General features: G+C 47.9%; 1 protein-coding gene across 1 annotated transcript in view; it reads right to left on the bottom strand.

Annotated features, from left to right (window-relative positions):
- Positions 1-6,254: 6,254 nt before the first annotated feature.
- Positions 6,255-24,048, bottom strand: part of Drgx (dorsal root ganglia homeobox) — a 29,913-nt gene continuing 12,119 nt past the window's right edge. Inside the window, exon 6 of the mRNA XM_028878310.2 lies at positions 6,255-8,466. Within this exon, the coding sequence (XP_028734143.1) occupies positions 8,201-8,466 (266 nt within the window). The 3' untranslated portion in view covers positions 6,255-8,200. The remainder of the gene's footprint in view (positions 8,467-24,048) is intronic.

The following is a 24,048-nucleotide window of genomic DNA, read 5'->3' on the forward strand; positions in this document are numbered from 1 at the left end:
AAAAGAAGACATGAAAATGGCAAGTGAAACTTTGAAAAAGTGTTCACAGACCTTCATTACCAGGGAAATGCAAAGTCAAATACTTTCAGGTTCTCTCACCTCAGTCAAATAGTTATCAAGAAACAAATGACAGGGTTGGAGAGACAGCATGGTCACTAAAGGTTAAAGTTCACAACCCAAATGACAACAGATGCTGGCGAGGATGTGGGGAAAGGGAACTCTTAGTCACTGCAAATAGGAGTGTCAACTTGTGTAGTCACTGTGGAAGTCTGGGTAGAGATTCCTCAAGAGGCTAAAACTAAAACTAACATATGACCCAGCTATGCCATTCTTGGGTAGATAGCTGAAGTGACTCTAAGTCAAGACACCACACATTTGTCCATCCATGTTTACTGCTGCACTCTTCATCACAGTCAGGAGCTGGACTAGCCTGCATGTCCATCAACAAATGAATGGATAATGAAAATGTGGCATGTGTACCCAATGTAGCCATAAAGAAAAATGAAGTCAGGACAGTCCCGGGAAAATGGGTGCAACTAAAAAGCATTATGCCAAGCAAAATAAGCCAGACTCGGGAAGATAAATACCACATTTTGTTGGTTGGTTGGTTGGTTGGTTGGTTGGTTGGTTGGTTGGTTGGCTGGCTGGTTGGTTGGGTGGCTGGTTGGTTGGTTGGTTGGTTGGCTGGCTGGCTGGCTGGCTGGCTGGCTGGTTGGGTGAGTGGGTGGCTGGTTGAAACAAACTTGATTTTAAATTATTGGACAGGGAGGATGGCACAGAGGTTAAAAGCACGTGCTGCTCTTACAGAAGACCCAAGCTCAGGGCCCACCACTCACACTGGGCAGCTCACAACTGCTTATAATTCCAGTGCCAGGGGATCTGATGCTGCTGCCTTCTGAGAATACCTGCATGCACATTATCTACACACATAATTAAAAATAAAATAAAAGCAGAAGTGGAGGGGGTTGAGTGGGTGGGTATGAGTGAGTGTGCAGAGTATGAAACTAGAAAGGGGATTATGAGAAGGGAGGAAGAGGTCTTAAGGATGGTGAGAATACACATATCAGGAGAACAAAAAGGGGAAGAAGAGGAGGAGGAGGAGAAGGAGGAGGAGAGGGAGGAGGAGAGCTGCAGCAAGAAGGAGCCAGCTGGAGGGGAGACCTTGCATGGAGGAGGGCTGTGGGGGCGGGGTGAGGAGGAATGAAAACAAAACCTAATGACCTGTGTGTGAAGGTGCCTGGTGACATCCATTACTTGTATGCTAACCTAAAAAGTAATTTCAAAAGGAAAAAGGAAATCATGACATTTGCAGGAAAATACATGTAACTGGAAATTGTTAAATAAGTCAGACTCAGAAAGACAAATAGCACATTGTCTCTTATATACAGAACTTAGATTTTAAATTATGTGTGTTTGTATATTTATATCCTAAAGCTGGAAGGGGGGGGGGATCGTGTGAAGAGGGGCAGCAATTTTTATTTATTTATTTATTTATTTATTTTATTTTTTATTTATTTTTTTTTTTTTGAGACAGGGTTTCTCTGTGTAGCCCTGGCTGTCCTGGATCTCGCTCTGTAGACCAGGCTGGCCTCGAACTCACAGAGATCCACCTGGCTGATCAAAGGCGTGCGCCACCACCGCCCAGCCTGAGAGGCAGCATTCTTAAGGGAATGAGAAAGTGAGAGGGGATACAGAGCATATGAGAAGAAAGCAGAGGAGGTACTCCTCTGGAAAAGTGGGGGGACCAGCAGGCTGGGGGACGGGCATAGAGGAGGACAGGAGGGGCAGGATAATTAAGGAAAAGTATAATGCACACAAACGGAAATGCCGTAAGGAAACCAGTTTCTTCAATGCTAACCCAAAAGGCTATTAAATACAGGGCCAGTGAGATTGCTCAGCAGGTAAACGAATGTGCTGCCAAGCCTGAGGACCTGAGTTCAATCCCCAGAACTCCTGCCCATTGTCCTCTGCACTCATAAGTGAACAGTGGCACATGTATGTGAACACAAAATAAAATTAAAGTGGAAAAAACTATGAAATAAATAAATATATTTTTGTTTTGTTTTAGTGTAGTCAATCCTTGGAAAAGTAGCCGGTTTTTTGTAACCCTCGGTGACAGAATCCACTACATAGTGTGTTGACGTACAGAGTCAGCACAGCTCCAGACGCATTCCAGGAGAACACTCAGTGAGTCCATCTCACAGATGGGAAAACTGAGGCTTGGAGAGGTCAAGGGACTAGTCGAGGCCACATAGTCAAGGGATGATGTGGAATCCTTGTTTCCTGGGGAGAGCTCAGGTCATCCCTGCTGTGCTTCTGATCACCCCCTATTAGCCACCTTGCCTGCCACCTGCAGGCTGGCCGCCCTCTGGCCGCGGGTGTGAGACAAGCCGATAGGAGCAGGGAGCTAATTCGAGGCTGTGGGCAGAGCAGCTGTTCCCAAGCCCCAGCAGCCTGCTTGCGGCCACGCTGCTCCAACGTTCTTGTAGAGAAAGTGCTCCACTTAGGAGAAGCGATCGCCGCTCTCCCGCGGCAGAGTCATTAGCTCACTGACGACTCCTGGAAAAACCATTTGGCCCTTGCTGACAGATGCGGCCATTACAGGATCACTTAGCCCCTCTCCCTGCCCCTCCCGACCTTGGGGGAGGAGGAGAGCTCAAGGCAGGCAAAGCCCGGGGGACAGTCCGGGCCGTTCACTTCCTGCCTCTGCCTCCTCCCCAGTCCTAGGCTGGCTGCATCTCTCCAGGCCCCACTGACGCGGCGGGAGGCAGCTCCAGACGCTGTAGTAAGCTGTGCCAATGACCTCGTCCTCCTGAGACCCGTTCCGAAGCTGCCCGCACCTTCAGCATCTCCTTGGCCCCTCACAACAACCGTGTGTGCTGGAAATGAGGGTTGTAACAGTCACTCCACAGGTACCTGAGAGGGACAGGGAAGTTGAGTTGCCCAGGGTCACACAGGCAGTCATGTCAAGCCTCAGATTCCCAGACCTGTCCTGCTGGGGACTCCAGTCGGGGAGCCCCCGGGGTTGGGCTAGAGCAAGGGCCATTTCTCCGAATCAAAAAGATGGAATGAGCTGCTGGGCCTGGTTCTGGAGGGAGAACAGCTCATCCTGGGAGGGAGAAGGGGGCCATGGTCAGGACAGAGAAAACGCAGGTCCGGTATGTCCCACATCATTTCTGTTGAACAGCTGTTGGTGGTGCTGTGGCTCCAGGGGTCCACCCTCCCAGACAAGAGCTCTGTTGTCACTGGAAAGGCCATCTGGAGGCAGGTGGGAGCCGCTGGGTGCGGTGTGGCCACAGAGTCCATGAGCCTCCTGGATTTGGGCAGACACGTTACATATTTCATGCTTCTGTGTGGATCTGAAGCGGTGGCCGAGCCCTGCTATGAAAATATCAAGTGCTAAATTAGAGGAAGTCGACCTCCTGTGTCCTGGGGTGGAGCCTGGGTTGGGGCTGTGCTGCCTCTCTTTTTTAAGTGGAGGTGGGTCAAACAGCCCAGGCTGGCCTTGAACTTGCTGTGTAGTAGAGGACAACCTTGAAGCCCTGATCCCCTGCTGGCACTTCTTGAGAGCCAGGACAGGCAAGCATCACCACGCCTACTTTCATGTGGTCCTGGGAATCACACCCAGGGGTGACCATAAGGCAAGTACTCTGAGCTTCACTTGGAGCCCTCAACGGCCATTTTATAAATGAATCTCTCAAATCTCTCTTTAAGGAGCGTATCGTCCTTATGGTGGTTCTTTCCACCACATCTATCCTTCCCTGCCTCTAACGCAGCCTGCCCTAAGAGGCACACTCCTTGTCTCTATCTAGGACTGGGCGAAACCTGGGCAGCCCTGACTGGCCGCACTCCGCTGGACCAGGAGTATCTGCTGGGCCCTGCCTGGACTGATCAGTTCCACTACCCAAGTGGTCCAGATGAAGCTCCACAACTACCGTGAACCAATCAATGTCCGGGTGAATGAGACAGAGGGGAGGTAAAACAGGGTCTGTGCCGCCCAGGGCAGACATCAGAGGCCTCTCTGCAGAGAGCCACAGAAAGAAATAGGGAGACCCCCAACAACTGCCTGGTTCTTCATTCCTGCCCCCCTGAAATCCACGATGAGGCTGAGACATATGAAGTGACCTGGTGTCCTTTTGACTTAAGTTTCAACTTAGCACAAAACTAAGAACCTGTACCGGGGCATCCTCATTCCGCCCAGAAGCCTGCTTCACCTGTCTCAGTGCTGAGGGGCAGTGCAAGCCTGAGCACATGCCTCCTTCTGGGTGGAAGTCCTGCTCTTCCATGAATTTTGCTGGAAAGGGGTCTGGTGCGCTCCTCATCCCCTTTCCCCCTTTCCTTCTTGAGGACATGAGGTTTCCAACTAAGAAACCATTTCCAGACCCTGCTACCTACGAGCCATGGTGGGAAGAGAACCAGCCTTCACACTGTGCTGTCTCTGCACCAGGCACCAATCAGAAATGGATCCAATCATCGCCTTCGAAATAACCCCAAGAGCCTGTCGCCATGGTTACAGAAGAGCTACAGCACAGAGAGGTGAGATGACTTGTCAGCACCACACAGCCAAAAGAGCTGGGATTTCAAACATGTCAAATGTGTACCATGGGCAAGACTCTGAACTGGCAAAAGTTTTACTTTTTCTAGTAAAGCCAGAAAGTTTCATCATGTGCCTTGGTTGAGTCCCAGCCTGATTGGTGGTAAGCACCCTAGGAAAACCATCTGAGGTGCCCAGGAGCTCTCCTACCATCCTGGCTGGGAATCCCTGCTGGGTCTGTCCCCAAACAGACTTGCACACACCAGAAGGCTAGTGCTCTGGCCCAGAGGCAAACCAAGAGGGAACAGGCTGGCTTCTGCTCTGCTAGGCTGAACCCAGGGAGGCCTCCTCCCTTCCCACAAGCCTTCAGGCCAGAGTCCATAGACAGCAAGCAAAGCAACAAAGCGGCCCACTTGCCATCTGTCAGACTTCCGCTACTCACCTGCTCTCAGAGGCCACCTGTGCCCTAACGATAGGAGCAGGGCCATTAACACTGCTGTGTGCTCAACAGGGAGCCCCTGTTCCTCCACTGAACCTCACCAGGCAGGGTCACTCTAGAGACGCTATCCAACCTTCCTGCCCTCAGTTTTTATATCCATTAAATGGGTATAGGAATGTCTCAGATGCTTGTGGCCAGAAGCGTTTGAGATTTGAGACGTTTTCAGATATTATTTTTTTTTCATAAATATAAAGAGATGCTTTGGGGAAAAGACCAAAATGAGACCACAGGTTTGGTGTTTCATAAACACTTTACATAGACCATACATGGTTGCTTCAATGATTTGGGGGATGAAGTGTGGAATGGAATTCTCTACTTCTGTAATGTCAGCACTCAAGAGCTTTTGGGTTTGGGCACATTTTGGACTTTGGATTTTCAAATAGGGTTGTTTTGGAGCAGGAGCAGTACTTACCTTATGCGTGGATTGTGATGGTGTAATGCATTAACCCCTGTAGTGTTCCCAACCAGTGGGACAGTGGGGTCTAACAAAGCTCTTGCTGTCCACTTGAGAGCCCCCTGCACTGGATAGTCCTAAACAAGTGCAAACTGACAAAGGGACGAAGCCCCTGGCAATGGCCCAGTGCCTTGTACCCAGGTCACCCACTGTGATACCCCGGGGCCCAGCTATCGCTCCTCTGCCCAGAACCATCACCCTGAGCAAGGCTGGCCACTGCCCATGTCATGGCTGCGGTGACTTCTAAGCTCTATTACCATAACCCACCCTGCATTAAGATATGCTCTTTGGAATGTTTCAACTAATAAATTAATAATAGTTATTAATCAATCATCAATCAATCCCTAGGACCTGAACCTCCTTCCCAGACCAAAGCTGGATGTCTTTTTATAGTCACATTATGAACTTCTGCAGACAGGGCAGCCCACAGGGGCTCCATCTGTAACTGCCCCAAAGAGCACTTCGCCAATGATGGCCCTGATTAGGACAAGGTGGGGCAGGTGGCCTGAGTCCTGAAGACCTGAGGGAGAACTCTGGATTGCACTGGGGCCTCCAACCTGCCCCAGCATCTGCTAAAAGGCTCTTGTGCCTGAGGCTTCCAAGTCCTCCTCCTGCAAGCTTCAAGAACATTTCCATTTGCACGCTGGCCAAAATGGAGTATTAGAGAGCACAGACTCCACCCAGCCCGGAAGCTTCGGGATCAGGGACTAGGAAGGAGAAGGAGAAGTCTAGGGAGGTCTTTAAAGTCTAAATTTATTCAGGTGTTTAAACGAACAGAAACAGTATCATGCATCGGTTACCTTTCCCCTTTGTACAGCAAAACTAAGTGCTCAGATATCTCTGCAGAGGTTTGGCGCTCACTTTTCCCCTTTCTTTCCAGAACGTCAGGCAGACTTTTCAATGTTATCCAGTTTTGCACAGTCACTGGAGTGTCGCGTCATGAATTATTAAATCAGTGCTTCGTGGTAATACATAATTTCTTATCAATTATTCATGCTAATGTGTGTGTAGTTTACTTAATTGTGTTATTGACGATCAAAAGTAATTTCCTGAAAGTCCTCAAGGACACAAAATTTAATCAGCATAACTACTTTTCGGATGCAATGCTGTTAAGTATTCTTAATTTGCCCAACAGTTCACTTATTTATGTACCTTTCTGGAGGAAATACGAGTTTAATCAAACAATTAGATTGAAGAGTTAGTGCGCATAAGGAAGGGCTGGAGCATACATTGCTCAACCAAACCTTCGTAATTACAGGCAAATGGAAGCAACTTGGCCGCTTTTTGGCAAATCACTTCATCTTTGTACTCAACAAGCAAAATACAGCAGGAACAAGGATCTGGCTTTTTTTTTTTTCCTTTTCTTTTCTTTTTTTTTTTTTTTTTTTTAAGGAGACAGTGTGTTCTCTCAAACGCGTTCGTTGCAGTAATCGTGAGTGAGGTACGGTACACTTAGGAGGACTACAGGGATAGGGAAGAGTCAAGAGGGAGGCCGAGGGCCTTTCAATGATCAGAACTGAAACGAAAACAGCCTGCATGAAAGCAGCAGCTCTTTGCATGGGAACATCATCAGCCAAAGCTGCCCACGCCGCCTGCCGCAGACCACCACCCTTCCAGGACGGGACGGGGCGGGGCTCACGCTATTGCACGTCTCCCTCTGATCTCTTCAGGGTCACCACCCACGTGAAAGAACACAGCCACACCAGACTGAGGCAGAAATCTCTATGCAGTGTGGCCCTTTGGGATCCATTCTCTTCCACCACAAGGAGTCATCTTCCTGTCTGCACGTTGACACATCATCGGCCGGTCCTGTCTCATCGGCCCCTGCAGACCCCCTCCACGGGAAGAAGGGCCGTTGACTTGTGCGTGAGTATTTCAGGAGACTTCCTGGGGCTCTCCTCCCTCTTCAGGGGCTCTTGACCTCTCACAGGCCACAGAGCTCCTTTCTGGTTGGTGACCTTCCCAGCATTCTTGACCATTCTTCGAAGAGACACAGGACCTGCGGTGGACGCTCGAATTGCAGGGGACCCACACTTGCCCCGCACCCGCAGTATCGAGATAGCAGCCCCCGGGTCACAGAACCGACAGGCTGTCTGACTGGGACCAGCCAGATGTGTCCAGGGAACTCTGCCAGGGTCAGGACCACTGTGGGGTCACCCCACATCCTGTCACTTTCTACCCAAAACCTCAGCGAAGACCTTCAAACAAGAGAAAGGGGGTCGTTGCCAGTCTTGGCTGAGGGGAGTGAGAACTGGTAGATGTTCTGCTAGTTCTGCGGTTCTGGAATAATATGAGAGTGACTGTCTCCTTTCCTGTCGTGAGATGTCACTTCTTGGTGTCTTTCGGAGGTGATCCATGCCACAGTCCTCGGAGCTGACAAGACCTCCCCAGATAGCTCAACAAGAGTGCTGAGGTGAACAAATATGCTTTGTTCCAATGCTGCTTGGCCTGGAAAACAAACAAACAGCCCAAGGGCCTCCCCACGGAGCAGTTTCCCCGAGCCGCTCAGTGCCATTGGGGACTGTCACCAAGAAAAGCCACAACAACACAGCCCACCAGCAGAGTTCTGGAGTGACTCTCCGGGTGTCAAATGGCCGCCGGCCTCTCTTTCCCTGCCAGATCCATGAGGAGGTGGCTACTCCTGGAGAGTTGCAGGGCTGAGGCTGAGAGAAGCAGGGGGTGGGCAGGGCTCCAGGCTGGGTACTCCGGACCCTCATACACTCTTCTCTCCCTCACTCTGTTCCTTGGTTGGGGAGGTCTTGTCCTGGCTGCCTTCAGGAGGTGCCTGCTTGGAGGCGGGGCTGGGGCTGCTGCTGGTGGACGGCAGGAGATTGGCTGACTGCAGAACGGCTTCTGAATGCTCACGGGCCTTCATGCGCAGGGCCGCCACGCTGGCGGTGCGGTTACTCTGGCAGCCGTAAGTAGGGAGGAAGGAGAGGCCCATGGGGTCTGGGACACAGCAAGAGCACAGTGGGCCTCCTAGAGGAAGGAAAACAATAGGCTCCATCAGTGTCCACACCCTGTTCCTCAGGGCTGGGGAGGGGCTGGGCCCCAAAAGAGGGACATTCATTCCTTTTGGTTCCAGATACTAGACTGAGGACAAAATCCCAGGTCCCCAAGGATGCATGGCTGTAGGCATCCGATTGGTAGTCCAAAGGACTATCAGAGCATCAGAAGACCTGGTCAGTCTTGATCCTCTCTCTCACCAGCCATCTGTGTTGTCTTAATCCAACATTGGCTTCTCTGAATCTTAGCTTCTATTTTGGGATATATATATATATCCCAGGATTGTTATGAGGGGCTGATGAAGTCATCCCACACTCCCAAACTGTGTGTCAAGTCACCCTTGACAGCTCAGTGTGAGGCTTTGCTGGGTACCCAGCCACTGTGTCAGCTGCCAGCTCGAAACCACTCACAGCTTCCATGTGAGACCAGAACACATCCCATCCAAGAAGGCCAAATCTTTGTGAAGCATACCTTTGCAGGGACCACATGGGGGGAGGGGGAGAAAAACCACATGGGATATAAATGGAAGTGGTGGTGTGGTCTGCCTGCAATGTTGGAGAAGCTGAGCAAGGCTCACCATGTGCACCAGCTCACTGCAGGTGTCAGCAGCCTAAGCTGATTATCTTTCCAGTTATAAGAATTCTTTTCCAAATGCCTGCAAAGTTTCCAAGAAGACATACTGCTCACTAAGTCATTTAGATCTGGCCATTTGATGAAAAGAACTGTTGGCTATTGCTTATGGCCCCAGGGCTGGAAGGACTGAGGTCTAGGGCTCTGAAATAGTTGTTGGAAACACATTTAGCACAAACCCATGCCATGGGTTATTATTCTTCCTCACTTGCGGCCTATTGGCTGGCAAAGATGAGACATACTGCACTGGAATCCCTGAAGGGGCCCAAGCCAGAGCTGAGAACCATGGAAAGACTAGAGTCTTCTGTGTCCTCTGTGTCACCTGCCATCTCGGACATGCCCGTAAGTGCTTGTGGCTGATTTTCTACTCTCAGAGCATGGCTTGAAATACTCTCTTCAGGCCACCTCAGAGCAACAGTCCAAATGCCAGTGCCCACTTAGCCTTCAAAGCCACAAAGGCCTGTGTCTCACAGAGACCAGCCTCTGGGGGTGACCTCAGGAGTAGGCATCTGGAAGGCCTCCACCCTGCTTTCCCAGGGACAAGCTTTGTCTCTCAGTGCCAGGGCTGGCCAACCCTCCTCCTCTTCAGCATATTCAAGGCCTTTGTCCTTCTTTGCCCATCCTGCTCAAAAGCAACAAGAAGATCCCCTTGGCCCTGTTCTCCATCACCTCTCATCACCAGTATGGCCCTGAGAGGGGTGAGTATTCCTCCTCGATCTCTCCAATAAAGAGCCGGAGTCTCCATGCCTTATAGAAGTGAGGGCAGCCACTTCCAGTGCCTTGGTTTTTAAATGAGGACCTGCTATCTATACACAGGTAGCAGCTACCACAATGGGGAGATGCACCACCAAGGCCAGGTGCACAAGGGAATTCTGAGAGCCGTTTTCCAAACCCTGACCGCCTGGCTGGCATCTAACCTGAGGTGCATTTGATCAAGCTCTGAGCCCTGCCTGTTCCCTATTTCCCATGGCTTCACACGCCGACACACGTCATAGTGAGATGTCACTGCAGAGACTCAGTTTTTGCTGGGAAGGATGTCTGTGCAGGCGTCATGATCTGGGGACCTCCCCTAGGAGGCCTTCTCCCTTCCAAGTCCCCTTCCCAACAAGGCACTTGTTGTCTAAGAAGGTGTGAAGAACCAAATGTGTGAAGAGACTAGAATATTAAGAATTGTGGTCGCTTTGGGGAGAGGGATTGCAAAGAATTTGTGGTTTCTCGGTTTGGCATGTTACACTTTTCTATAAAGATCACAAACTTCACTTAAACCTAGAAACCTTCTTTGTTAATGAATAGTAAAAAGAGAAAAGACTGGAGATGACCCAGCCTTCTGAGAGGAGGCCGGGTGGCAGGGAGCCCAGGGCCACACACAAGTTGAAAGTCCCAGAGAGTGGGCTGGGGACCTGGAAGAAGCCGTAACTTCAGGATTAACAGGCTCAGCCCTAAGCAGCCACTGTTTTGAACTACCTAAGGAAGGCTAGTTTTGCCACAGAAGAGGGTTTGCTCCAGTGTGTCATGTGAGTTAGATGCTCTGTGACTCAGGTGACAATTACCTTCTGTAGAATACAGAAGTGACAAAGCTTCTCCTGAGGCCACAGTCGACATGCCCTAGGTGACACCAGCAATGGCCCCAACAGCCTCCAATAACTTCAGTCCTGGCCCTCAGGCCCCAGATTTAGAGGTGAACAAAAATAATTCAGAACCCAGTTTGTGGCCCATTTCCCATCCCACCCCCACCCTACACAGATGGGGAAACTGAGGACCAAATGAAGTCAAAGGCTCTAGGGGACCCTATGATTAAAAACTGTAAGTGCTGCACACGATGGAGTGACGTTCTTCTTTGGAAGGAGACACTGACCCATGTCACAACAAGAAGGGACCCCGAGGACTTGATGAGTGAAATTAGCCATTAGGAAGACCGTGCTCCAGGATTCCAGTCACCGGGCGTACTAAAGACAATAGACAAATCTACAGGGACAGGAAGGAGAATTCTAACTCTGGGGGCTGGGGCAAGCAGGGACAAGGGACTGCCATCTAATTAACACAGCTCTAGTTTTTGGAGAGGAAAAGACTTCAAAAATCTCACGAAGTAAACAGTCATCCCTCAGCATTCATGTAGGACTACCTGCAACACCAAAACCCAAGGATGCCTTAGTCCCTTATAAGAAAGTGGTAGTGTTTGCACAGAACCCATGAGCACCCTCACACACTTCTTCTCATCTCTGGATGATACAAGCATTGGGCAAGCAGCCGTCATACCGTATTGTTTAGGCAATCATCACAAGAAAAATGTGTCTGCCTGGGTCTGCATAGATCCAAGTTTCTACCTGTAGGTGACTGAATTGAGGAATGTGGAACTCTGCACATCCAGGTGGTTGCATATTTAATGACATTGAAATGTACACTTAAAAGTGGTGAAGGGGTTGGAGATCTGGCTGAGCAGTTAAAAGCACAAAATGTTCATGCAGAGGACCCAACCTCAGTTCCCAGAACCCACATCAGATGGCTAACAACCACCTGGAATTCCAACTCCAGAGGACCTGACACCCTCTGGCCTCCAGAGCGTAGCACTCAAATACATATATTCCTCCTGTAGACATACATATATACACACCATTAAATTAATTAAAATAAATCTTTTTTTAATGTGGCTAAGATAATAAAATTAGTTAAATGCACTTTTCCATAACTAGAAATAAATTTAAAAAACTGACAGGTTCAAAGGATGGCTCCAACTAGTAGTCCATGAAGATAAGGACCACAGGAGGCTGCTAAGACTTTTCAAATTCCTACAGTGACTGAGGACTTCCAAAGTCCCTGGGGCCACCCTACACTGGCCTAGCCATGCAGCTTCACACCCACTGGCTAATTCCCTCAACCCTGCTGGCTTGGTGGGTCTTTGTCTAAAGCAGCATTGCAGGGTTGTAAACCTCCATCAAGCTGGTACATGCCTATAGATGAGACCATGAAGCAGGGCACCGATTCTCAGATGGACACTGACCACTGGGTTCCTAAGGCATTCATCAGTGGTCAAGGTATCTAAATGAACTCACAAATGCCTGGACCCCCATCCAGGAAAGCTGAGGAATGAAGCCTCAGCAGAGTGAAGGATGTCCAGTGGGGTATCAAAAAGGGCCTTTCCCTTGTCCTTCCCTGCCCTGCTCCGAATAAAAGCATGGAAAATGTAACTAGCCAGGATGGAAATGTGTATGAGACAGACAGGGGATAGACTGTCTATGTGATAGCATCAAGAGCAAGCAGAAGACAATGGAGTCAGGATGGGATCTAACAGGGAGGAGTGTAGAATCTGTGATCTGTGCCCAGTGATCCAATTGTCCAAAGTGAAACCTGCTTTGTCCATGAGTATGTTGTCAAAATGACTTTATGGGAACCTTGTTGTGACCCCATAATGTTATAAGCTGCCTTAATAGAGGCAAAATCCACAGGAATGAGGATGGCAAAATCTTCCTCTCGGGTGGCTATACTATGCCTTTAGTATTCCATCAACAGATTCCTGCCATCACTCTAGGAAAAGGAAGTGACACTCCAGATTGCTAGGTACACACACACATATTCATTTAAATAGCCATCAGCCAATATCTCCCTTAAATTTCACAAAGAAAACAATGACTTCCACGGAGAATCCCTATAAATCTAACTCTTGATTTCTCAGTAATCTTGCAAATAAGGGCAGGCCACCAGATGTTTCCACAAGTCATCATCCCAAATAGCTCCCATGGCCAAAACACTCCTGAGAACTGGAGACAACAGTGGTGAACTTCGTCCTCCCTGTCTCCAGAGTAGTTGGTTATCGAAGGGCCACAGTGGGGAAATTCAGGCCAAGACTCAATGCCCGTGAAAAGTTCATTCAAAGCCTTTCCCCGGTGCTTCTGGGTTCTTGTACATTCATTTCTGGCTGAAACTGTCTGGTTAAAAGGCTGTCACAAACAGGGAAAGCAAACATGTTGGTGGGTAATATAGAGGAGACAAGATTACATAAACAGCCTTTAAAAAAAAACACTCAAAACACATAGAAACCCAGGGCTGTCTAGTCCTGGGAAAGCCCACAAGATTATCTGAGGACTAGGGAGGGAGCCCGTGGGTAACATGCTCGCTGAGTCAGAATAGGGGCCTGAGTCCAGATCCCCAGAACCCACAGAAAAGCCTGGTTCAGTGGTCCTCGCCTGTACCTTCTGAGCTGGGGGCCAAAGACAGGCAGATTCTAGGGCCTCACTTCCAGCTGAAATGGGAAGCTCCAGGTTCAGTCAGAGATCCTGTGTCAAAAACTAAGATAAAGTGATGGAGGGAGATAGCTTTTGACTTCCGCTCCCTCTTGAGCAAGTGAGCACACACACATATGGACAAACATGTACACATATGTGTGTACACACACACACACACATATATACATAATTTTTTTAAAAAATTAGGAAATGATGGCTTGAAGCTGTCATAACAGATTGGCAAGCCACACAAAATGAAGTTGTATGAAACTTTGAAATCCACGCCACACTTATGACTATTAGTGACAGTGACATCGAGTGGGCCAGAAGGGAGGCTCAGCATTCTTCTCTAGTGCATCAAAGAAGTAACAAAGACATTTAGAAAATGCCTACAGCAAAATCAAGTCATCATTGAGTTCAGAAGCTCAAGGATGAAAGGATGTCTCTTGGCCTGCTTCTTACTTCATTTCCACTTCATAAGTTACCACTGAGATCTAGTCTAGAAAGTAGGGTGCTAAGTCCTCAAACTGTAACTTCCATAAATCCTGAAAACAGTAGAGGGCAATTAAAAGTCCCAGCTCACAGCTTCCTCCAGTTTTCTGTTCTAATCGGCCTGACTTGTTCTGAGTATCCCAGAGCATGGCCCCGAGAACAGGAGATGAGCATCACGATGCTCCACTGAGGCGGCATTCCCCACCCTGCCATGGGGACAATTCCTGCACTCTTTCGGCCACGTTTATTCCTCCGCCAAATTTTCCATCTGCCCCAGAAACAGAATATTCATTCTATTATGAGAATTTTGAGAAGTAAGATAAACAAATGTTCAAAGCTCCTGATTTCTAGACCTGGAGAGCCAGAAGGGATTAGCTAGAAAAGTTATCATTCAATCTTTTTTTTTTCCTTCTTTTTCCCATCTTGTTTTGTTCTTAGTTTACCAAAATCCATCATCGTGATTGGGCCAAAAGTTAAATTCTCTACAAAGGAAGATGTTCTGGTATGGCACACAGCAATGAGAACCATGAGTGGTCTACTCGTCAATATCCAGAACATACTGCATATTGAACTTGCATTGCGGGAGAATGGCTAGTGCCATGGGAAAGACAAGAACTAAATAGCAAGCTAAAAGCAGGTCTAGGGACAGGAAGTCAGAGTGATCTGGCTTTGACATATATGTGGGCCCCCAAAATCTGTATATTGAGGTCCTAATCCTCACAGTGATGTCACAGGGAAGCAGAGCCTTTGAAAAATGATTAGTTCACAAGGGAAGCATTCTTCCTGTAGGATCTCAAAGAACTTGAGAGGTGATGGGTAGATGATAGACAGACAGATCGATAGATAGACAGAACTTGAGAGGTGATGGGTAGATGATAGACAGACAGATAGATAGATAGATAGATAGATACATACATACATACATACATACATACATACATGATAAATAGACTGAAGGAAGGAAGGAAGGAAGGAAGGAAGGAAGGAAGGAAGGAAGGAAGGAAGGAAGGAAGGAAGGAAGGAAGGAAGGAAGGAAAGAAAGAAAGAAAAAGAAAAAAGAGCACACACAGCTGTCCACACTATCTATGGGGGATTGGTACCAGGACCCCCTGAGGATATGAAAACCCATGGATGCTCAAGTCTTTTAAATAAAGTGACAGAAGTTTGTCATTTTTCACACTCCTCCCCTAAACCGTAAATAATTACTAAACCCCTTGTAACAAATACCTAACAAAATGTAAGTGCTGTGAAGATAATTGTGCTGTATTCTTTACTGTACAACAAGAAAAAAGTCTATGCATGCTAGTATAGAGACAATTTTCTATTTCTTTCTCTGTGGGGTTGAATCTGTGGGTGTAGAACTCTCAGTTAGAGGAATCCAATAACATGCATACAGAATATTTACAAATATATATGGCATGTTGATTTTGTTATCACAGGTATGTATAAATTTACATTTAAAAATTTTTAGAAATATAACATTTATTAATTTTAATAACAAATTTAAATTTATAAATAAGTTACAGGGTAAAAAAAAAGTTGCACAAATACCAAAACAAAGTGGTTGATTCTGTTTGCTGGTTATGTATCATCTTTTATTTGTGTTGTATTGTATTTTCTAAGCTAAGGAGGTATTGCTCTCATCAACAGCATGTCTGGTACTTCTGGTGGCCTCTGCTGTCCGATCTGCTCCCATGAAGACAATGGGACAGATGTTGCTCCAGTCCCCTGAAGCTGCAAAGGACTAAAGACTATGTCCTCAGCTCCCAGCAAAGACTCTGAATGGCTAATGGCCTCCGGCTGCACCAGACTATTAGTACAGACATAAAGCTGAGGATGCACGGTGAGACTCACCCAGAAACACTGCATACATCTCCCAGTCGGTGAGAATCGACATCTGTAAGTCCCGTCACATGGGACCCAAGCAGCCCCTAAGCCTGTAACACCCCCCAAAACCACCCTCCCTTAGACACCAACTTCTGCCATCATGCAAAAATACGTGGTCCTTAAACACAGCCTGAGAATTGTTTTGTTTGGGAAAATACTACCTCCTGGACACTAAATTAAAACATACAATTACATTTCCATTAAGTTACAGCAAATTCTGCTGAACTGATCTAATCGGCCTCTATCCCTATATGACATCATGCTTTAAAGGCTTGGCCTGAACATAAATACTTAATGTAATAAATACAGTCTGAAATATTTGATCTTCTTGGCAGCTTAATTGATCTACTACAGAGACTGACAGGAAAAATTAAGTTAGCTCTGTCTCGTCTCTGCCAATAGCACAGTTTCCTCCTAAAGGGCCATGTGACCCGTGTGGGTGGCAGGCAATGTTCCGCTACACTGTTTCCTTGTTGGGACACTCCAGTTAAATGGAAAGTTGAACGAGAGCAGCGATGCACGGACTGGTGAGACATTTCTTACCAGTACCATAGTCCTTTTTGCTTTGTAACCAGATAAAGAGATGAAGAACCATATTTCTGAGCCCCATTACCTATCCCCTAAATTCTCGAGGAGAATCTGCGTGGGTCTGTGAACAGATGTCCGTGATATTTTCAGCCTGGATTTAGGAGCTGTGGCTAGGTGTGTTTGTCATAACTAGCTACACTGCAAAGCCAAATTCATGCTCAGCCACTGTCTCCTACTATGGACCCCTGATTATGTGTTCCTGGTCCTGCCCTGTGGTGTTTCAGCCTTTGCACCATGAGATATTCGCTTGTGTGTTTTCATCACGCTTCCAAGCTTGCTGTAAGTACCCTTCTCCAGCCCGTGATCCCAGAACCAAGGGGTCCTATTTTCATACAATGTAAACACTCAGGGAATATGTGGGGGATGGAGGAAGCGAGGGACAATCTGTCCTTTCTAGCGAGTTGGCCCATGCCAGTCTCTCAAGATTTCTATGGCCCAGGTTCCAAGCCTCCTCATGGAAGGGAACCCTGTGGCCATGGCAAAGTCACACACTGTGACTGATACCAAGAGCATGAAGCTACTTTGGCAAGTTCCTATAGTGCTACTAAGCCTGAATCACATACTACCTTGATGCCCTCTACCACATATAAATCCGATGCCTCCACACTCACTCATCATTCAGAAAACATTCGTGGACAGGGGCCAATTCTACTCACAATCGCCACCAGGTGTTTGCTGCCATTCCAGGGTTAATGAAGGTGTCCTGTTTCTTCCTAGATGCTTTTCCAGAGGTTTTTGGGGTGTTGTTGTTGTTTTGGTTTTTTGTTTGTTTGTTTGTTTGTTTGTTTGTTTTAAATACACGAGCAGCTCCCAGATCTGAGAACCCCCAGCACAGCCAGCGCAAATGCAGGGGCATGTATAGGCTGTTTTTTCTGGCTGCCTCGCTCAGCCTCTGGCACCAGCTGAACACTTCCTCTCAGCTCCCCGCACTCCTGGGCCCCATTGATTAGCAGGAAGGGCAAACCCATCAGCACCCATAGGAAATGACTTCCAGAAAATGAACTGTAGGTTTTAAGCTAGAAGATGACAGCAGGTGCCTGTCAAAGAAACAGAATCAATCCGAGAGCCTGGCCTGGGGTCTCAGAGAGGCACACTCGGGTGTCCCGCTGACGTGGCATGCCACTAGCAGATGTACTCTGTGACCTTGAGCAGTACTATTGCTTCTGCTGGCCTCAGTTTCCCCCACTGCTACATGGAGAGATGTTCACCGAGGAGGTTCCTCACAAATCATGAGTGTCAGGTTCTCTACCCCTCCAGAATTTGAATGTACACCACACACACACACCGCTGCAAAGGTCCATGTATTACTAAAAGTTGTATTATAAAAAGTGTCTGTGGCACTGTTGAGATGGTGGGGGTTTTAGGGGGTGAGACTGTGAGAAGAAGTTAGGCCCCTGGGGACATGTCTTTGAAAGGCAGATTGAAATGCTGACCCCCTGCTCTCCCATCCCTTTGCTTCTCAGCTGCTGTGAGGAATAGGCCTCCTTCACCACATGCCCCTGCTGTGACGCTCTATGCAGCCAAAGGCTCAGAGCAATAGTACAAAAAGATTGAAACTTCAGAAACCAGGAGCTGAAACAGATGTCTCTTCCTTTTAAGTTTAGTGTCTCAGATATCTGCTCACCATCCCAGGAGCTAGCACTGATATAAATAATGAACAACAGCCAGGCAGAGAGGGAGCTGACCCAATCACTTTCCACATGAGGAATGACCATGCTCTGTCCCTCAGGTTCCCTGTTCCCCTAAACTCTTGCATTAGGGAATCCTGCAGGCCTGCAGCTTTCCCGGGGCACTGGGCACTGCCCATGCACCATGGGCCTCTATCACTGCCTCCTGGAGGCCAGGAGGCCCTTCCTTGGATGAGCAAATATTTGTAGGGTATAAGTTCTTCTGCCCCAGACATCTAAACCCAAGCTCTTATCAGACCCAAACTAACCTCTGCTCCTTATCCTCTTGGCCCTAAAGTCAATTGCTATTACTAACTGGAATTGCTGGGCCAGGCTTGAAGACATGCCTACTTACCATAGCACCTCTAGGTGTGGCCATGATGACCCTCCTTTCACAGGTGACCCAGTAAGGGGAAGAAGGAGCTGCTGCTAGTCCATGTGTCCCAGGAAGCCCTCACCCCACCCCCACCCTCGGGAATCTCCTACACCTCTTTCAAACCTTCCTCACTCCTCTGCAAAACAAATTCTTGTCATTTGCACCTCTCTCTTTGCATATCTTTGTTTAAGTCTGTCCCCTGACTCAAGGATTCATAGCCAACTTAACTCCCTCTGCATATCCAGCCCCCTAGCCTTCCAGCCCCTTAGGGTAGGGAATCACCTAAGCCATTACTGGATGCTTAGCCCTTAGAGCGGTCTGTGGTGTCCTGCTGATACTGGATGATGAAGGCTCAGGGCTTTGGAGGAACACAGACAGCCTAGAGTACAGGCTAGGATCAATATCCCTCTACCTTCCTAAAGAACCTTTCTCCACTCCCAGAGTACCTTGGCCTTCTCTCCTGCTTTCCCCAAGCTTCATTGCCTTCCACTCTGCAAAGACCATGCTGGGGCAGAGGTGAGTGTCTTAGAAGGATCTAGAGCAATGGTTCTCAACCCCTTCCACAGGGGTCGCCTAAGATCATCGGAAAACACAGATTATGATTCGTAACAGTAGCAAAATTACAGTTATGAAGTAGCAACAGAAATAATTTTATGGTTGGGGGTCACCACAGCATGAAGAACCGTATTTAAGGGTTGCAGCATTAGGACGGTTGACAGCCACTGATCTAGAAATTAGTCCAATATAACCAACACCTTCAAAGTGTGTATAGTAATGACTGGGAAGTGAGCTGAGTTTAAAAACAAATGTCCTAATTCATGTCACAAGATCAATATATCCCTTATAGCTATGGTTGTTGATCTCCAAAGAAAGCTTCCAATGAAACATAGCTCTAGTCCTGAAGCCCTGGGAAGTTCCCTCCCCCAAGTCTGAGCTGGCCCCGGGATTGGCTTTCATCACTACAATATAGCAAAGATAGTACCCATCCAGCTGTGGGCCAGGTGTGGAAGGCTTGGCAACTCCTGCTTTTACACTCTTGGAACCTTACCACCACCAAACTTCATCCCAGCCCAGAATGAGAGGAACCGCAGAGAGAAAGAAGGGGTACCCCTGCTCCCCCCTGGAAGATCCCGAGTAAAAGCAGCAGAACCGCCCATCAGAGCCCAGCCAGTCCTCAGGACTCGGGGAGAATGAAGCAGGTTCATTATGTAACAGGCCCACTGTATCTGTTCCTGGATTCATCAGAGGAATCATATTCTCTGCTGAACACATCCAGACATTTTTCTTGTAATCACTCCCCACACAACAATTTGCCAAGCATTCAAATAGCATTAAGGAGCATAAGTAACCTAGTGATGGTTTAATGCAGACAGGAAGGTAGTATGGGTTATACACAGACACGACACCGTTTTATTGAAGGGACTTAGTGTCTATAGACTGTGGTGTCCATGGAGGATAGTGGAACCAATCCTTATCAAAACAAAGAACAAGTGTGCTAAGATTTGAGGTAATCATGGCTAAGCAAAGCTAAACCAAAACCTGGATTAGAGATTCTAAGAAAATAAAACCAGCCAATGCTGGTGAAGATTCGGGAAAAGCGGAACAAATATTCCTTGCCTGTGAGAATGTAAACTGGCGAAGCCACTGTGGAAGTCAGTACAGATGCTGCTAAAAGAAATAAAATAGAAAGATTATAGGGGAGGGTCCACCAGAAGAACTCTGTGAAAATGCCAAAGGAAACCCGCTACTCTGTAAGCTAATGGTAAATAAACAGAGAGGCACAGATCAACCTCTTTGTGATAATAAATGCAGAAAGCCTAAAGAAAATATTAGCAAATCAAATCTAGTAATCTATAAAAAGGATAACATGCCACATCTAATTTGGGTTTACTTCGGGAATGTAAACATTTAAAAAGCCAATCAACATAATTCATCATATTAATGCAAAGAAAAACCATGGGACCATTTCAGCAGCTGCTGAGAAAACATCTGGTGAAGCTCTGTGTCCACTTTCGGCACTGATTTTAAAATCATAAACTAGGACAAGAAGGGAGTAGCCCCCTTTGATAAGAGGCTTCCTGAAAAGTAAAGATAAGCCAGGCATGGTGGCACATTCTTATAATTCCAGCATTTGGGAAGCTGAGGCAGGAGGATTTTGAGTTTGAGGCCAACCTGAGCCATAGCATATGTGAAACTTTTTTCTTGAAACACCAAGGGCTGAGACTATAGCTTTGTGGTCAATCACATGGTTACTGTGGGAGACCCTGGGTTCTGTCTTAAGCACCACAAATAGTTAAGCAAATAAGGATCATAGACAGGATTGTAAGGCCTTGAGAGCTTTTCCAGGGGAGCAAGAATAGGACAAGACAGTTAACATCAACAGGACAGGAAGATGGAGTTGGGTGTGGTGGCACCCGACTTTAATCCCAACGCCAGGGAGACAGGTCGAGCTCTGTGAATTCAAGGCCAGCTTGGTACATAGTGTCTGCGGAGTGAGATTCTGTCTCCAAAAAAGAGATGCAATATTGTCTGAGTTTGTTGATTTTAAAGGTCTACAAGAGCAACCTCAAAATGTCTACATCTAAGCAGACAGAGAGTCTCGGAACTGAGGAAACCAGGACGTGATGACCAGTGGCGCTGGAAAGATGGTTACAGTGAAGGCTGGGTAGCACAGCTACTTACGTGATGTGTTAGCTGTAATCTCAACAAAACTTAGTTAGGAAGTCAGTCGAGCACAGGACTACCTGGTAGGGTCACTTCTACTCAAGATTATTTGAGAAGCAAAGACAGAAGGAGAACATAAGCCCAGGAGTTGAAGGTGGTGGAGGCAACATAGCAAGACTCTATCTAGAAATAAAACAAGAAATTGATATACCAGGAATTCTAACCAGCAAATCCAGACAAGAAAAGGAAGAGTACACAAATATGAAAAAAGAGACAAACTATACTTAGAGATGACCTTCTCAAGTATATGAGCTGTCACAAAGAATCTACAGCTAAACCTAAGTACACAGCGCAACACAGCATGAGAGAGCAGACTCCCCAAAATGCACACTGTGTGATTTATCTTCTGTCACGTGCCACTTAAAGATGGGAAGTTTATTCAGAGAAACACATAGAAAATTTCACCATGGTGTGAACGAACATCATGTGATGCACCTGTGATACGGTGTGTGTGTGTGTGTGTGTGTGTGTGTGTGTGTGTGTGTGTGCGCGCAATTCAAATGGCAAAAACTACAGTATTCCAGAACGCCCACTTCAATGGGAAAGCTATCTCATCCTAAAAATCAGCAGGTTGACTGCATTTAGCGTGAAGCAAGGAGATGTGACTTCCTTGAGGAAGGTCTCCTGTGATGCCACTGGCAAGCTTGCTGGACAGAGCATAATGTGCGTCACGAAAACTCTCTCCTGGCACACTCGGTTCTGTGAATCACAGGTTAGAGGCATGGAGCTAAGCAGTTCAGTCCTCCAGGGAGCTCCTTCCTCGGCTGCCCTAGCCTCTCCAGCCCCCAGCAGGGCCTGCTCACCTGCAGCCAGCTCTTTCCCGGAACAAACCCAAGTGCCGCTGTGGCCGTTAATAACCTCTTCTATACTAATGAATCACAATCCCAAGGCTGTCCATTAAGACAACACAGAAAAATTCTTGGTGTTGTCCTCTGGATACCCACTGCTGTTTTGTCAACCTTCCCTGTCCAAGCAGGGTCCTGTGACTTTCCATCAAGAGCCACGCTACGTGAGAGCCAGACCAGCCTCACCAGTGTGAGTCCTCTCAAAGCATTCCATAGGCAAAGCACATCACCTAGAAAGCACCACAACACCGTACAAGAGTTGTTAAAGCCCTTTGACATTGCCAAACTTAGAGTTATGGAAGATATGAGGCAAGGGTCGGTGGGAGGGGCATCCCAAGAACAACAAAGCTCCAGGACATAGAAGTCTCGGGAGCAGATTTTTCTGTGGGTCCGTGAGAGATGACCAGGCATGCCACAGGAAGAAATCATAGGACTCTGAGCGCTAGTGGCAGGCAGTATTCAACTCCCATGGCTGTCTATTGTCCTCACGCATGGCCTCCACATTCCATCCCATGTACACATTCCCCCGACTCTGCTAATCTGCTAACACACACACACACACACACACACACACACACACACAAATTTTTAAGGACTTACCAAAAAGGCTAGAGAAAGGGAGAGCTCAGGCCACACCAGCCAGGCCACTTACTTGGAATCCATGCTAGCCTCTGCACACTGACTAAGGAGGAACGTGCCTGGGTTCAGGTTTCTGACTCGGTCCCTGGTGAACAGTTGCCTGGCCAGGGGAGCCAGCTGCTTCACTCTCAGATGGTGGCTACTCAGTGAGCCTGCAAGCTGGTCTCACACATCCCCTCTGCACACTCCTCAAAACTGCCCCACTAGAGGGTCCAAGGCTCCTCCCACCAAAGGCTGTCATCGCGGACTTTCTATATGCCTCTGTTTCCATTGCCAGCGTCCCCCAGCTGACCAGCACAACTGTGTCCTAATGCACTGCGCCATCCCTAAGGTCACAACACGAGCCTCCTGTGTAAGCACCATAGCCCAGAAGCCTGCCTGGCTCCAGACAGCACCACCAGCACCAGAGGACAGAGCGGGAGGCATGGCATGCTTTCTGCCCTCACCTCTGGGTCTGAGACAGGGCCATCAAGTCCAAACTTCAGAAATGATGGGATGTAGGGATTCTTCAGACAGTGACCAATGTTGGCTTCTCCAGCCGTCTAGCCAAGTCTCAGGCTCTTCCCTCAACAGGAATTTCCAAAGAGGCAAAATTGGTCCCTCTGATTTTCTAAGGAAGCCACCATCTAGAGTTACCTGCCTTGACTGCTTAGACTGAGCACAGCCCAGAGGATGGCCAGAAGTCCCTCTTACCTACATACTTTCTGGACCATCCCTCCCCTCAATGACCTTAACTTTCAAAAATCAGGTAGAGATATAGCCCCATGGAATTTTCCACAGGATCAAAGAAAAAGCTCAGGACTATGGACACTAAGCTGCTGGGTCCAGTCTGACTTTCTTACTCACCAGGGAGGGATGCTTGATAATGGCTTTGCCTTAACAGTGCCCTTTGCTCACATCTGCTAGAGCCAAACATCTGCCCCAACACTGCCAGGTGTGAACAACTGACTTCCTGACCCTGAACTTGAGTTTTCTATTTCTAGAAAGCTGAGACGGGTTCTCTGAGCTCCTGTATACACAATGGTCTTCCCAACTGGCTGATGCAGTCTCTTGCTGGCCAGGGGCCTTGGACACTGAGTTCAAGCCCAAGAGAAGGAGACAGTGGACCCAGCCAGCATCTGGGGGTACAGGCAGTAATGGAAACTGAGTCACAGACCAGGGCTCCTAGAACTCAACCAGGCCCTAGAAAGTGGGGCTCCTCTCCTGAGTCCACATGCCGCTACTCACTTCATTTTGAAGATTGGGGAAAGTCTGGGAAGAAAGGGGATGTTCTTTGAGAGTTGGGGATCTGACCTCTCTCCAAAGCATTTAACACACGTCCCACAAAACAGCTGAGCGTTGAATCTCAAGAGTGTTCAGAAACCAGCTTATAACAGAAGGACACATCTCACTCTGTATCCTGGAGTTACCCCAAACAAATCTCAGGAGCTGCAGAGCCCACCTGGATCTACAGCAGACAGTGGTGCAGCCCTGGGGTTTTCCAGATC

Source organism: Peromyscus leucopus, chromosome 9 (assembly GCF_004664715.2).
Source record: "Peromyscus leucopus breed LL Stock chromosome 9, UCI_PerLeu_2.1, whole genome shotgun sequence".
NCBI lineage: Eukaryota > Metazoa > Chordata > Mammalia > Rodentia > Cricetidae > Peromyscus > Peromyscus leucopus.